The following is a 16941-nucleotide window of genomic DNA, read 5'->3' on the forward strand; positions in this document are numbered from 1 at the left end:
CGTCCACATATTTGGACAACACATTTTGGGTTATTTAGACCAAAATACTCAATTTTGCTCCACAAGGGTCTGATATTCACTTATGAGGATATTATATTGCTGCTGTTCGATCGAAATTTCATACGAATATCCTCATATGTGGATCTAATTTTTCCTAGAAACAAAAATCAGGTAAAAAAAAAATATCTGGTAATTCTTTGTCTTTACATTCATCAGGTCCCAATCAGCCCAAATAGCGAAGAGAAATTAAAATTGCATCCCATGAAAGAGTTCGGGTCTTAGGAGGTTATAGAACGCAGGCTTGCCTCTCTTCTGATATAGAAGAGGGTCCAAAGTAAGAGAAATATGCCACAGGGCCACAAACTGTTCCCGCCAAAAGGACTATAAAGTTGTCACAACACCTGCCTACAAATAATTAAAGGTGCTGCTTTACAGTAATGGTATTTACATGACTTAATGCATTAAAAAGCATTATTTTTTTCATGTACTCAATATACTCACATATCTCTAAATGTCAGAACAATGCACTGATCAATACAACATGTAAAGGATTTTAGTCATGATTTCTAAATATTAATCATGTTCAAGTCTTCTTTGTTGTCAAATCTGCAGTTGATGGCATGAGTAAAAACAATTCAGCAGCAAATATCTGCATTTATTAATAATCTAGTTAATGTAATCCTGATTAACAAAGGATGAATAAAAATAATATGGTGTTTTAAGAGTGATTATTTAAAAATGGAAAATGGTCTCAGAAACCTGAATATACTGGGCTTTAATAGAATGTGTCTGCAACTCTAAGTATAGAGAAGTTCTGCAATAAGTATAAAAACATACAGTATCATGTTTTGACATAAGGAGAAGTGCCTTGGAAGATTCCACAGATGTATATTATTCACATTTGGTGATTTTTACTTTTTAAAAGTGTAAAGAAATGTTCATATATGTACATCTGAAACTACTATTGAAAATTACATATTATAGTGAACTCCAACTAAACAAAAAAAAACTTTGCATTAAAAACATTTAAGTTCTCAAATAAAAATAAAAACTACACTTCTGAAATAAAACAACTGAGCAGATGTCAGTGTTTTTCTTTTTGTTAAGTTTTTGTTTTTGTTGAAATTTGTCATTACAGTCCGAGATGCATGTGCTTTTTTAAGACTTTGTACATCTACATGCCAGTGAGTCAACTACCTTCAAAAAGTGTTGTATTATATTTGTAATAGTTGTTCTGAATAGCTTAAATCATACCTCTGTTAAATGCCCTCCATATTATTATACTTCAGAAGACTAAAAGTAAGAATGAAGCTACTGAGAACTAAGCTTAAATCTTAAGCTTAAATCAGTAAACAATAAACTGAAAGGAGAAACTTTGGAAACTAACGTAAAATAAATGGAATTGAAAACTTGAACTTTATTTCATTAAGCTACAGTTAGTTAATGTAGATTCATAGTAGTAGGTATACTACTACTGTCATTAGTCTTTCACTGGTATTATTTAATGAAACCTGAGGTAATATTTCCATATTTATATAGTGACTATATAGGAGAGTATCCAGCTTTCCATCCTGTGTGTGATGTAGAAACTGATCCATTGATCAGCATTAGCTGTGTACTGTGTGCTGGACAGTGAACACATGGAATATGGGGATTTTTAAGAGTGATTTCATTTGCAGAACTTTGCTTCCAGTTGTGTAAATCACAATTTCACTTTTAATAAATGTCCTTGCAGATTTGATTCAATAACTTGAATTTACTAGCAGCTTAATACCAACCACAATAATTTAACTTTTGTTGAACAAGAACTGGTTTCAGAATTTTTAAGTTATCTTATGTCTCCGAGCCTTGGTTTTGCCCCATGACTAAATACCATAATATTAATATAACATTTAATACTTTATGTGGCCAGATATTTTTTAAATAAACATCTAACCATACATTTTAAGCTTTTTATTTTACTGTTCTTTCACCTTTTATGTTTATGTTTACATTTATTTATTTATATAGGACATTTTATTACAACAGTAGTGTTAGCCAAAGTGCTGTACAAAGATACAAATTACAGGTTAAAATGACTTAAAATATTGATACTAAGTGACAAGTATCAGATAACATCAATGCCAAATAACAGTTAGCCAAAAAACACACACACATGTAGATAATGTGTGCTGTAAACACACATTATCTACATGTGTGTTTACAGCAGTAAAATTTCATGGGTTGTGCTTGTGACGCAGTCTAGTCCTGTGTATTTTTGTGTACAGCTGAAAAAAATATCGAGTAGGCTGAGGTTTTATTTTCCAGGCCCGTCTTCAGTGGGAGCCTTATAAGCTGGCTGTCTCTTCAGCAGCATGCAGCAGCAGCAGTTGGCCGCCTGTGTGGCGCTGTCCACACTGGTGGTGCTGAAAATAGCTCCAAAGAGCTCCCCCTCCTCCTTCTCTCTCACACTGACTCTCTACATCTCCCTCTGTCGCCCACTTCTTATTAGAGAACACGACTACTTCCAATACTACAGCTTTACTCTTTCTTGTTTTTCGTATCTGTAGGTATTTTTAATTGATGTGTTTGCAGCTTTTGTTAAGTTTTGTACAATATTTAATATTGAGGGTTGTATTTTAAGCGCATAATGGCTATTTTCAGTAAAGGGATGGCGCACATAGATAGGGATGTCTATAAAAATCTCTAAAATTATTTGTGAATAGTTTTAAGTGTAGTATGAGTGTAGCATGATGCTCGCTCTCTATTAGTGTGTGTGAGAGAGAGAGGATCAGGCTGTGTTCATATGGTGAGACAGAGAGAGAGAGAGAGCGGCTTCCCACGTCATCAACGCTCTCCTCCCCTCGCACTTGCTCTACCGACCTCCATACGGGTATTTTACGTTGGCTGCCGTCAGAATTATTTCTCTGAGGCGTGAGTTACTGTCTGCAGGCTGCACTAGCTTGCTCTGGCCACAGGAAGGCAACGAAGAGCCTTGTCTGCCACAAAAGCTAGTGCATGCAGGCAGGTACATACAGGCAAGATGATTAACAAGAGTAAGATACATGTATCAATGGATTAATGCAAATCATTATATTAATAATTTTGAAGTGATCACTCACTGAGTAGCTCCGATGACGCTATACATATTCATCTATCAGCTTTTAATAATAGCATAAAAAGATAGAAATATAATCACTGGATTATGTAGAATTATATTTATAGCCCCCAAAAAACATTTTTAAGATGACTGCAGATGCTGGATATACGGTTTCATTCATAGTAACTAACGATGTTTGATAATGTGTTTAATAATGGGAAATTCGATTATTTTTTTGTGGCTCTTGCTTTTGCGTCACTCCTTTGAAGATGTTCAGTGATGCCATGATTGGTGGAAATAGCTGTACTGCTCCCACCAATGAAATCCCGAGCTGTACAAAGAGATCTACTCCGTCTCACCGAGTAGCATCACCCTCTTAACCGTTACAATGTTCTGCACTGGAGGGGGAGGATGCATATCCAGACACAAAGCATGACTTTCACTGTTATGTCTGAGGACGCATCTACCTTGGATTATAAACCTTCTATACTTAATCGGTCGAAAAGTTGGGACTGGAGTGAAAAGATATGGGATATACTGAACGTGAAATGATGTGGAACAGATTACCGACATGGCAGGTGTTTTTGTGGTGGCATCATTTCTTTCTTTTATGGACTACAATAGACGGACAGACTCGCTACAGCATACCAGAAGAACTGAAACAGGGCTCTGTGGTAGGAAATATAGCCAAAGATTTGGGTTTGGTTGTGTCTGAACTGCATAGGCGTAAATTGCGGTTAACCTCGGAAGCTGGTAAGCAGTATTTTAGTGTGGACTTGGGGAAGGGAGAACTGGTGGTCACCGATAGAATAGATAGGGAGGAAATGTGTGGGCAAAAACCATCGTGTTTATTGCCTCTGGAACTAGTTATTGATAACCCTCTACAGCTGCACAGAGTCGAAATTGAAATACAGGACACCAATGATAATTCTCCTAGTTTTCTTACAAAAGAAAAGGTGGTAAAAATTGCAGAGCTGGTAAATCCAGGTGCTCGATTTCCTTTAGAAAGTGCGCAGGATCCCGATGTCGGCGTTAATTCTGTGCGTTCTTACATGCTAACCAAAAACGACAATTTCAAACTGACTGTTAAAAATCACAAGGACGGAAGGAAGATCCCTGAATTAGTGCTTGAAAAACCTCTTGATCGAGAAAAGATGCCTGTACATAATCTCATCCTCACCGCTGTAGATGGTGGAGATCCGGTGCGTTCAGGGACATCTGAAATTACAGTTATAGTACTTGACATCAATGACAATGCGCCCCAGTTTGAAAAACAAGTGTATGAGACTAATGTTAGTGAGAAAGCAACACCCGGGACTGAAATACTGCACGTTAAGGCCACGGATGCAGACGAAGGAGTAAATGGAGAAATCGAATATTTTTTTGCAGAACAAACATCGGATTTGATTTTATCGTTATTTGCCATTGAATCTTCTACTGGAACTATAGTTGTTAGAGGAAATTTAGACCATGAAACAAACTCTTTACATAGATTTGATATTACTGCCAAAGACAAAGGAAATCCTCAGATGGATGGGCACTGTGGGATCGAAATTAAAATACTTGACATTAACGACAATAATCCTGAAATCATTGTTACATCTTTAACATCGCCTGTTCCAGAAGACTCTGCAGTAGGGACAGTTATTGCATTAATAAGTGCAAAAGACCCAGATTCTGGTGACAATGGCAAAGTTTTACTGACCTTATCCCCCAAATCTCCCTTTAAGTTAAACCCTTCCGTTTCTAACCATTATTCATTAGTGACAAATGGGCGACTTGACCGTGAAAAAAACGCCCAATATAGAGTTAAAATAAGTGCTTCTGACTCAGGAAACCCCGCATTAACAAGTGAAAAAATAATACTCGTTGAATTGTCAGATGTAAATGACAACCCACCAATTTTCTCCAAGCCCTCTTATCTCATTTATGTAAAAGAAAACCATCCTCCTGGGAAAATTTTGTGCTCTGTGTCCGCAACTGATCCTGATGCCGGTGAAAACGCAAAGGTCTCTTACTCTATACTGGACTCTAAAGTGCAGGATGTTTCTGTCTCATCGTATGTTTACATTAACTCAGATAACGGCAGCATCTACAGCATGCACTCGTTCGACTATGAGAAACTGAAGGTGTTTCAGATTCAGGTCCAGGCAAAGGATCAGGGCTCTCCGTCTCTCAGCAGCAACGCCACTGTCCATGTTTTTATCCTGGACCAGAACGACAATGCCCCCGCTGTTATTTACCCCTCCTCCGCTGCCATGGGCTCCCTCTCTCATCAGAGGATGCCTCGCTCCGCGAAAGCGGGTCACCTGGTTACCAAGGTGACAGCCGTGGACGCTGACTCGGGCCATAACGCCTGGATCTCCTACAGACTGGCGGAGGCCACAGACGCCTCTCTCTTCACCGTCAATCTGTACACAGGGGAGGTGAGGACTAAACGCGCTGTGTCCGAGCAGGACGACTCCTCTCAGAGGCTGCTTATAGAGATCAAGGACGACGGGGAACCGATCCAGTCCTCCACAGTCACGGTGTCCATCATACTGGAGGACGGCCTCCATGAGCCTATCTCAGACCTCCGACATAAAGCGGCCGAGCCCAGCAAGAAAACTGGGAGAATCACCCTTTATTTGATTCTCTCTCTGGCCTCGGTGTCCGTGCTGTCTCTGGTCACTTTCCTCATCTTAGCGGTTAAATGCATCAGGAACAGCAGGAGCAGCAGCACGTGCTGCATGAGACGGACTGACTCTGATGATTACAAGAACCCCAACAGAAACCTGCAAATTCAGCTCAACACTGATGGACCTATAAAGTACGTGGAGGTCCTGGGAGGAGACATGCTGTCTCAGAGTCAGTCCTTCAGGTCCTGTATGTCTCCAATGTCAGAGTACAGCGATTTCACTCTGATTAAACCCAGCAGCACCACAGACTTTAAGGAGGTGATCAGTGTTCTGGATGCGTCTTTACCCGACAGCACCTGGACCTTTGAGAGCCAGCAGGTGAGCATAGAGTATTAAAAGATGTGATAAGTAAAAATTTGAAATATCACTGAATTTAAGTTAAGTTTTGAATGAGTAAATAGCTTCTTGTAAACTTATAGACTGTACCAAATATTGTAGAAAACCAACGGTGATTTGTTTTTTCAGTCTACTAGCAACATTAGATGTAGGCTATGAGTTCTTTTGAACAGAATATGGATAATGCAAATCTAATATTCGTGGTTAGAGTAAACTCTTTCAATAAACCCTTAACAGTGCACAAAAGCTCTTCCAAATTGTTCGACGCTTATTGGAATGCATGCCCTGTTTGAAACACAAATACATTTTACACGTGGCACATGTGGTACAGACATGCAGTTAAATGGGATGCCCATTAATTACACATCTTCCACTGAATATCGTTGACTGGATTAATTGATAATGGAATAGTAGAAAAGCAACGGTGATTTTCTTTTTCAATCTACTGGCAATGTTAGATGTAGGCTCAGAGTTCTTTTGAGCACAAATATAGATAACAAAACGCAAGCGAGCAGATAACAATATATTTTAAGGTTTCCATAATTAAATTTTTATTCCCATCTATTATTCGTTGTTAAAGTCTTTCAATAAACCTGGAACAGTGCACAAAGGCACTTCCAAATAGTTCAGCACCACGAAGGTGGACAGCGACTCTTACTGGAACGCAAGCTCTGTTTAAAAAAAAAAGAATGCAGTTAAATGGGATGTCTATCGAATAAATGTCTTTCTCTAAATTATTTTATGGGATTAATTAATTAGGTTATTGTGAGGGAAAATGTTATTCTTATATTAAGTTTATAAGACTGGCTTTGTTTTTTCATTCTTACATCCAGTCATTCATCCAGTTATTCATTCATTGATGATATCGCATGCTTGCTTTACATTCTGTCAAGTCCAGTAATTCGTGATTATTGCCTGTGATCAAAGTGAATCCACAGAGAGAGAGAGGACAGATGCTGTGACATGAAGAGTGTCGATCGGGTTCCTTCTTATTGGATGACAGAGGTGGATGATGCGCACCAATAGGATTCAGAACTGTACAAAGCAATCTAGTCCCTGCCCCCATTCATTCTCGGTACTCGAACACTTACAATGAAGAGAGGCAGAGGACTGAAGGAGTAATGCGCTCATTTTTTATAATGTTACGGTTTTATATGTGTCCTCAAAAATAAGTGGGAATGGTTCTAGGGGAATCATACCTGCGATGATGGATTTACGAATTTTTCAGTGCATTATGTCAATTGGAATTAATCTTTTATAACGGACCAAGGATGACAAAGAGAAAGGGATGTCGAGACTGGAGATGGCTGGCTCTTTGGTGGCATCATTTCTTTCTCTTGTGGAGTACAATAGACGGACAAACTCGTTACAGCATCACAGAGGAACTAAAACAGGGCTCTGTGGTAGGAAATCTTGCCAAAGATCTGGGTTTAGGAGTATCTGAAATTTTTGACCGTAAGCTGCGCGTCGCCTCCGAGGCTGGTGAGCAGTATTTCAGCGTGGATGCGGGGAAGGGCGAGCTCGTGGTGAATGACAGAATAGACAGAGAGGCTTTATGTGGACAAAGCGCCAGCTGTGTGTTACCTCTGCAGGTTGTAATTGAAGACCCGCTACAACTTTTTCGAGTTGAAGTCGATATTCAAGACATTAATGATAATGCACCGAAATTTCCATCGAATGAAATTACATTGGAAATTGCAGAATCGACAGTTGTGGGGGTTCATTTTCCACTAGAAAGCGCAATAGATCCAGATGTTGGCAGTAATTCCCTGAAGTCATATACTCATAGTAAAGACGAATGTTTTAGTATTAGAGTGAAAGAGGTTGCTGGTGGAAGGAAGGTCCCTGAATTGATTTTAGCAAAAGTTTTAGACAGAGAAAAGAAGGCTGTTCACAAGCTTCTTTTGACCGCTCTGGATGGAGGAAGCCCGGTAAGATCTGGGACTGCACAGATAACTATTAGTGTTCTTGACATTAACGATAATGTTCCCGCTTTCGAAAAAACGTCATATAAAGTATCTGTTAGTGAAAATGCTGTAGAAGGTGCGTTAATAGTACAAACAAAAGCGACAGACATGGATGATGGCCAAAACGGTGAGATTGAATATTCGTTTGGAGCACACACATCAGATGCAATGATGTCTATTTTCATTATCGATCATATATCTGGAACCATATTTCTTAAAGGAAAGTTAGATTTCGAAGCAAATGCAAATTATGAATTAGACATAAGTGCGAAAGATAAAGGCACTCCGAGAATGGAGGGGCATTGTACTGTTCATGTGGAAGTTATAGACGTCAATGACAACGCGCCAGAAATTATGCTTACCTCTCATCCTAAGCCGGTGCGAGAAGACTCCCCAAATGGAACAGTCGTGGCATTAATCAGTGCAAGAGATCTTGACTCTGGTGATAATGGTAAAGTAAGATTACAGCTCCCTAAAACCTCTCAATTTGCCCTGAAACCTTCTTTTTCCCATAATTACGCACTGGTTACCAGCGGTCCTTTAGACCGAGAAAAAGTCTCGGAATATAATATAGAAATTACAGCCACTGATTCAGGCTCTCCTCCTCTGTCCAGTAAGAAAATCATACCTGTCACTGTCACTGATGTTAATGACAACCCTCCTGTATTCACTCAACGAAATTATAATGTGTATTTAAAAGAGAATGGAGTGCCAGGCTCTATCCTGTACTCAATATCAGCATCTGACCTGGATTTTGGTGAAAACGCAAAGGTCTCTTACTCTATACTGGACTCTAAAGTGCAGGACGTTTCTGTCTCATCGTATGTTTACATTAACTCAGATAACGGCAGCATCTACAGCATGCACTCGTTTGACTATGAGAAACTGAAGGTGTTTCAGATTCAGGTCCAGGCAAAGGATCAGGGCTCTCCGTCTCTCAGCAGCAACACCACTGTCCATGTTTTTATCCTGGACCAGAACGACAATGCCCCCGCTGTTATTTACCCCTCCTCCGCTGCCATGGGCTCCCTCTCTCATCAGAGGATGCCTCGCTCCGCGAAAGCGGGTCACCTGGTTACCAAGGTGACGGCCGTGGACGCTGACTCGGGCCATAACGCCTGGATCTCCTACAGACTGGCGGAGGCCACAGACGCCTCTCTCTTCACTGTCAATCTGTACACAGGGGAGGTGAGGACTAAACGCGCTGTGTCCGAGCAGGACGACTCCTCTCAGAGGCTGCTTATAGAGATCAAGGACGACGGGGAACCGATCCAGTCCTCCACAGTCACGGTGTCCATCATACTGGAGGACGGCCTCCATGAGCCCATCTCAGACCTCCGACATAAAGCGGCCGAGCCCAGCAAGAAAACTGGGAGAATCACCCTTTATTTGATTCTCTCTCTGGCCTCGGTGTCCGTGCTGTCTCTGGTCACTTTCCTCATCTTAGCGGTTAAATGCATCAGGAACAGCAGGAGCAGCAGCACGTGCTGCATGAGACGGACTGACTCTGATGATTACAAGAACCCAAACAGAAACCTGCAAATTCAGCTCAACACTGATGGACCTATAAAGTACGTGGAGGTCCTGGGAGGAGACATGCTGTCTCAGAGTCAGTCCTTCAGGTCCTGTATGTCTCCAATGTCAGAGTACAGCGATTTCACTCTGATTAAACCCAGCAGCACCACAGACTTTAAGGAGGTGATCAGTGTCCTGGATGCGTCTTTGCCCGACAGCACCTGGACCTTTGAGAGCCAGCAGGTGAGAAGAAAATGAAATACTTTTTTCTCATAATCTTTAAAACCTCACCATTTGAAGTCTGTACCATCAAAGCAGTTGATTTGATATGATGTTTTAAGTGGTTCAAAGAAAAATCGTATGCTTATATATTTGTCATGATATTTTTTTTTTCTTCACAAGACTGAAATACAAGCACATTCTTTAGACAGAGCTGTCTGAGTATTATGCACATATCGAAACCATGCAAACTGCTAATAACTTTTAATCCTCATAGGATATTTGACATATTTCAGTATTAGAGTTGTTGAATACTCAGCGCGATTTGACTGTTTGGATGTTCGATATAGGACAGTGACAAGCAATCGAACAGCTTCACAAACAGTGCAAAAAAGATGTACGTTTGTTTTCAGAATACAGCAGTGGTACATGTTTCAATTTAATCTAACATTTTACTGTAGTGAATATTATATTTAATGTTATTTCTTAGGTTTAATTTTTAAACAACTTGCCAATTTAAAGTTAATGTTATTGTAGAAACTGCAATATAAATTAAATAAGATTAATTATTGTAAGAACGCGTTAAAATAAGAAGAAAGGTGCGTATTTTTGAGTTAACTGTTCAGTATTGTTGAATTTTTCATCTGTGAGCACCCGTGTGTGTGTTCTGTGTTATAGTCTTTGTGCTGGGTCTATAATATGTCTTTCCCTTTCGTATTGGATGCGGGGTCAGTGTTGTGAGCCAATAGCATGGGAGGCTGTACAAAGAGATCTACTCCCTCCCCCATCCATCCTGCTCACTATAGCCAGTGCTTCTAGCGCGGGATGAGAAAAGGATGCGTTTAAACACTGGGATTAAATAATATACCATTATTACACTTCTCATGATGTATGAACGACTATTTATTTCGCGTTCCACGAGTGCCTCGTTTATGGATTTCTCACCAGTCTGTTTTTTTTCTAAATGATGTTTCCATGGGGAATAACGCTGAATTCTAGCGGATCGAGGATGACAAAGAGAATGGGATACAGAGACTGGAGATGGCTGGCGCTTTGGTGGCATTATGTGTTCTTTCTCTTGTGGAGTACAGTAAACGGACAGACTCGCTACAGTATCCCAGAAGAGCTGGAAAGAGGCTCCTTGGTTGGAAATCTTGCTAAAGATTTGGGTTTAGGACTGTCAGATATTTTTAACCGTAATCTACGTGTCGCCTCTGAGGCTGGTGAGCAGTATTTCAGCGTGGATGCGGGGAAGGGTGAGCTTTTAGTGAATGACAGAATAGACAGAGAGGCATTGTGTGGACAAAGCGCCAGCTGTGTGTTACCTCTGCAGGTTGTTATAGAAAATCCGCTACAGTTACACCGGATCGAAGTGGAAATTAGAGACGTAAATGACAATGCCCCTAGTTTTCTCAAAAGTGATCACATAATTGAAATAGCCGAATCCACAGCTGTAGGTGTTCGTTTTCCCTTAGAGATGGCAGTGGATCCCGACGTAGGGAGCAATGGATTAAAAACATACACACTAAGTAAAGATGAGTGCTTCAGTCTAAAAGTTAAAGAAATTGAAAATGGAGGGAAAATACCCGAATTAGTATTGAATAACTCTTTAGATCGCGAGAAAAAATCCACTCACAATTTATTTCTTACTGCCATAGACGGAGGTAATCCTGTCAAGACCGGAACTTCCAAAATAATTATAACTGTGCTTGACTTCAATGACAATGTGCCATTATTCGAAAACAGTTTTTATAAAATCGCTGTTGAAGAAAACATTGCAAATGGTTCTTTTGTTATTACAACAAAAGCAACAGACATAGATGAGGGTCCGAATGGAGACATTGAGTACTCGCTTGGTGTACACACACCGCCATCAGTGGTCTCGTTGTTTTATATTGATGCTGTAAGCGGGGATATATATCTTAAACAGCAATTAGACCACGAAACTCAGACATCATATCGTATAGATATTAGTGCAACAGATAAAGGCTTCCCTAAAATGGAGGGTCGCTGTACTGTCCAGGTGGATGTATTAGACGTAAATGATAACGCACCAGAAATTGTACTCACTTCAAAATCAACTTCTGTGCCCGAAGACTCTCGCAGCGGCACTGTGGTGGCTTTGCTCAGCGTTCGTGACCTCGATTCCGGTGATAATGGCAAAGTCACGTTACAACTTCCCAAAACGTCTCCATTCACTCTGAAACCTTCGTTTTCTAATAATTACGCACTGGTTACCAACGGTCCTTTAGACCGAGAGAGATGTTCAGAGTATAATATAGAAATCAAAGCCACTGATTCAGGCTCTCCTCCTCTGTCCAGTAAGAAAATCATACCTGTCACTATCACTGATGTTAATGACAATGCTCCTGTATTCACTCAGAAAACCTATAATGTGTATTTAAAAGAGAATGGAGTACCAGGCTCTATCCTGTTCTCAGTATCAGCATCTGACCTGGATTTCGGTGAAAACGCAAAGGTCTCTTACTCTATACTGGACTCTAAAGTGCAGGACGTTTCTGTCTCATCGTATGTTTACATTAACTCAGATAACGGCAGCATCTACAGCATGCACTCGTTTGACTATGAGAAACTGAAGGTGTTTCAGATTCAGGTCCAGGCAAAGGATCAGGGCTCTCCGTCTCTCAGCAGCAACGCCACTGTCCATGTTTTTATCCTGGACCAGAACGACAATGCCCCCGCTGTTATTTACCCCTCCTCCGCTGCCATGGGCTCCCTCTCTCATCAGAGGATGCCTCGCTCCGCGAAAGCGGGTCACCTGGTTACCAAGGTGACGGCCGTGGACGCTGACTCGGGCCATAACGCCTGGATCTCCTACAGACTGGCGGAGGCCACAGACGCCTCTCTCTTCACTGTCAATCTGTACACAGGGGAGGTGAGGACTAAACGCGCTGTGTCCGAGCAGGACGACTCCTCTCAGAGGCTCCTTATAGAGATCAAGGACGACGGGGAACCGATCCAGTCCTCCACAGTCACGGTGTCCATCATGCTGGAGGACGGCCTCCATGAGCCCATCTCAGACCTCCGACATAAAGCGGCCGAGCCCAGCAAGAAAACTGGGAGAATCACCCTTTATTTGATTCTCTCTCTGGCCTCGGTGTCCGTGCTGTCTCTGGTCACTTTCCTCATCTTAGCGGTTAAATGCATCAGGAACAGCAGGAGCAGCAGCACGTGCTGCATGAGACGGACTGACTCTGATGATTACAAGAACCCCAACAGAAACCTGCAAATTCAGCTCAACACTGATGGACCTATAAAATACGTGGAGGTCCTGGGAGGAGACATGCTGTCTCAGAGTCAGTCCTTCAGGTCCTGTATGTCTCCGATGTCAGAGTACAGCGATTTTACTCTGATTAAACCCAGCAGCACCACAGACTTTAAGGAGGTGATCAGTGTTCTGGATGCTTCTTTGCCCGACAGCACCTGGACCTTTGAGAGCCAGCAGGTGAGCATAGAATACTAAAAGAAGTGATAAGTAAAAATTTGAAAGATCACTGATTGTGCCGCAGCAGAATTTAAAAAAAGAGTCATGTTTTACTTACAAGTTTTGAATGAGTAAATAGCTTCTTGTAAACTTATAGACTGTACTAAGTAGTGCAGAAAACCAACGGTGATTTTTTTTTTCAGTCTACTGGCAACATTAGATGTTGGCTTTGAGTTCTTTTGAGCAGAATATAGATAATAAAGCCGCATGCGGGCAGACAACAATTTATTTTAAGGTTTGCATATTTAAATGACACACTGGGTTTTATTTCCATCTAACATTCGTGATTAGATTAAAGTCTTTCAGTAAACCCTCTACAGTGCACAAAGGCTCTTCCAAATTGTTCAGCACCGCGAAGGTGGACAGCGACGCTTATTGGAATGCATGCTCTGTTTGAAACACACATACATTTTACACGTGGCACATGCAGACATGCAGTTAAATGGGATGCCCATTATTTACACATCTTCCACTAAATTTCGTTGACTGGATTAATTAATAATGGAATAGCGAAATAAAAAATATTTAGTATATTAAGTGATTTATTAGTTAGTGGGATAATATGCTTTGCATTGCGTGAAGTCCAGTAATTCGTGATTACTGCCTGTGATCAAAGTGAATCCGGAGAGAGAAAATAGATGCTGTGCCTTTAAGAGTGTCGATTGGTTTCCTTCTTATTGGATGGCAGACATGGCTGATGCGCACCAATAGGATTCAGAACTGTACAAAGCAATCTAGTCCCTGCCCCCATTCATCCTCGGTACTCGAACACTTACAATGAAGAGGGGCAGAGGACCGAAGGAGCAATGCGCTCATATTTTATAATGTTACGGTTTTATATGTGTCCTCAATAATATGTGGGAATGGTTCTATGGGAATCATACCTGCGATGATGGATTTCAGAATTTTTCAGTGCATTATGTCAATTGGAATTAATCTTTTATAACGGACCAAGGATGACAAAGAGAAAGGGATGTCGAGACTGGAGATGGCTGGTGCTTTGGTGGCATCATTTCTTTCTCTTGTGGAGTACAATAGACGGACAAACTCGTTACAGCATTCCAGAAGAACTAAAACAGGGCTCTGTGGTAGGAAATCTTGCCAAAGATTTGGGCTTGGGATTATCTGAAATTTTTGACCGTAAACTGCGTGTTGCCTCCGATGCCGGTAAGCAGTATTTCAGCATGGATGCGGGGAAGGGCGAGCTCGTGGTGAATGACAGAATAGACAGAGAGGCTTTGTGTGGACAAAGCGCCAGCTGTGTGTTACCTCTGCAAGTAGTTGTTGAAAATCCTTTACAGTCTCATCGAATTGAGGTGGAAATAAGAGACATAAATGACAATGCTCCTAGTTTTCTTACCCAAGAAATTAATCTTAAAATACCAGAGTCAGTTGGTCCCGGCAGACGTTTTCCTTTAGAAAATGCAGAGGACCCCGATGTTGGGAGCAATTCTTTGAAAACGTATACTTTAAGCAAAAACGATCATTTTTCATTGAAATTCAAGGACACAAAGAGTGGTAAAGCTGTCCCAGAATTAGTGTTAGAGAAACCCTTAGACCGCGAGAAAAATGCTTTCCATCAGCTGCTGTTGACAGCTTTAGATGGAGGAACCCCAGTCACATCGGGAACATGTAAAATCACAATTACTGTACTTGATAATAATGATAACTTTCCAGTGTTTAGTGAAAACGAGTACAAGGTTGTTCTAAAGGAGAATATCACCACCGGGACGTTTCTAGTTAAACTTACAGCAACAGACGCCGACGATGGGCTTAATGGTGAAGTTAGATATTCTTTCGGGTCCCGCACTCCTGACTCGGTGTTATCAACATTTGCAATCAATGTGGAAACAGGAGAAATTATATTAAAGGGCCCATTAGATTATGAAAGTAATAAATATTACCTTATTGATATAACTGCTAAAGACAGAGGGGTTCCCGAAATGGAGGGTCACAGTCGTGTGCAGCTGGACATAGAGGATATAAACGATAACGCTCCGGAGATTGTGCTAACTTCGGGTCCTAGTCCTGTACCCGAGGACGCACGGAGTGGCACAGTCGTGGCACTGATCAGTGCAAGAGACCTGGACTCCGGTGAAAATGGCAAAGTGACCTTACATCTTTCCAAAAGTTCCCCGTTCGCTCTGAAACCTTCGTTTTCTAATAATTATGAATTGATTACAAGCGGTTCTTTAGACCGAGAGAGATCCTCAGAGTATAATATAGAAATCAAAGCCACTGATTCAGGCTCTCCCCCTCTGTCCAGTAAGAAAATCATACCGGTCACTATCACTGATGTTAATGACAATGCTCCTGTATTCACTCAGAAGACCTATAATGTGTATTTAAAAGAGAATGGAGTACCAGGCTCTATCCTGTTCTCAGTATCAGCATCTGACCTTGATTTTGGTGAAAACGCAAAGGTCTCTTACTCTATACTGGACTCTAAAGTGCAGGACGTTTCTGTCTCATCGTATGTTTACATTAACTCAGATAACGGCAGCATCTACAGCATGCACTCGTTTGACTATGAGAAACTGAAGGTGTTTCAGATTCAGGTCCAGGCAAAGGATCAGGGCTCTCCGTCTCTCAGCAGCAACGCCACTGTCCATGTTTTTATCCTGGACCAGAACGACAATGCCCCCGCTGTTATTTACCCCTCCTCCGCTGCCATGGGCTCCCTCTCTCATCAGAGGATGCCTCGCTCCGCGAAAGCGGGTCACCTGGTTACCAAGGTGACGGCCGTGGACGCTGACTCGGGCCATAACGCCTGGATCTCCTACAGACTGGCGGAGGCCACAGACGCCTCTCTCTTCACTGTCAATCTGTACACAGGGGAGGTGAGGACTAAACGCGCTGTGTCCGAGCAAGACGACTCCTCTCAGAGGCTCCTTATAGAGATCAAGGACGACGGGGAACCGATCCAGTCCTCCACAGTCACGGTGTCCATCATACTGGAGGACGGCCTACATGAGCCCATCTCAGACCTCCGACATAAAGCGGCCGAGCCCAGCAAGAAAACTGGGAGAATCACCCTTTATTTGATTCTCTCTCTGGCCTCGGTGTCCGTGCTGTCTCTGGTCACTTTCCTCATCTTAGCGGTTAAATGCATCAGGAACAGCAGGAGCAGCAGTACATGCTGCATGAGACGGACCGACTCTGATAATTACAAGAACCCCAACAGAAACCTGCAAATTCAGCTCAACACTGATGGACCTATAAAATACGTGGAGGTCCTGGGAGGAGACATGCTGTCTCAGAGTCAGTCCTTCAGGTCCTGTATGTCTCCGATGTCAGAGTACAGCGATTTCACTCTGATTAAACCCAGCAGCACCACAGACTTTAAGGAGGTGATCAGTGTTCTGGATGCTTCTTTACCTGACAGCACCTGGACCTTTGAGAGCCAGCAGGTGAGCAGAAAACAGCAGATATTCAGTGAAATGTGTTAGGTCACTGTTGAATATATAATTTAAATTGTGAACTATATTTATCGACTTGTTGCAGGACAATATTGCGATAAGCTGTTGTTATTATTTATATTATTAGTAGGAGTATTAATAGTAATAGTAGTAGCTTTACATCTATGATTTTATTTCAACACGAGTCAAAACGATGACCCACAATCGTTTATTCTGAGACACA

General features: G+C 41.6%; 1 protein-coding gene and 2 pseudogenes across 39 annotated transcripts in view; all 3 read left to right on the top strand.

Moving 5' to 3' along the window:
• LOC105940793 (protocadherin gamma-C5) overlaps positions 1-16941 on the top strand; it is a 315331-nt gene that overhangs the window by 265213 nt on the left and 33177 nt on the right. The window contains exon 1 of one of the 39 annotated variants that reach the window (XM_076873847.1): positions 3456-6075. The exons of 37 other annotated variants lie outside the window; for them this stretch is intronic. In XM_076873847.1, coding sequence (XP_076729962.1) covers positions 3607-6075 — 2469 coding nt within the window. In that variant the 5' untranslated portion in view covers positions 3456-3606. Of the gene's footprint in view, positions 1-3455; positions 6076-16941 lie in introns of those variants that run through there. One more of the 39 variants, XM_076873857.1, reaches the window with a different exon arrangement.
• Positions 6100-10173, top strand: LOC143412637 (protocadherin gamma-C5 pseudogene; annotated as a pseudogene).
• On the top strand, positions 13289-16862 carry LOC143412634 (protocadherin gamma-C5 pseudogene; annotated as a pseudogene).

Source organism: Maylandia zebra, linkage group LG2 (assembly GCF_041146795.1).
Source record: "Maylandia zebra isolate NMK-2024a linkage group LG2, Mzebra_GT3a, whole genome shotgun sequence".
Classification (NCBI taxonomy): Eukaryota; Metazoa; Chordata; class Actinopteri; order Cichliformes; family Cichlidae; genus Maylandia; species Maylandia zebra.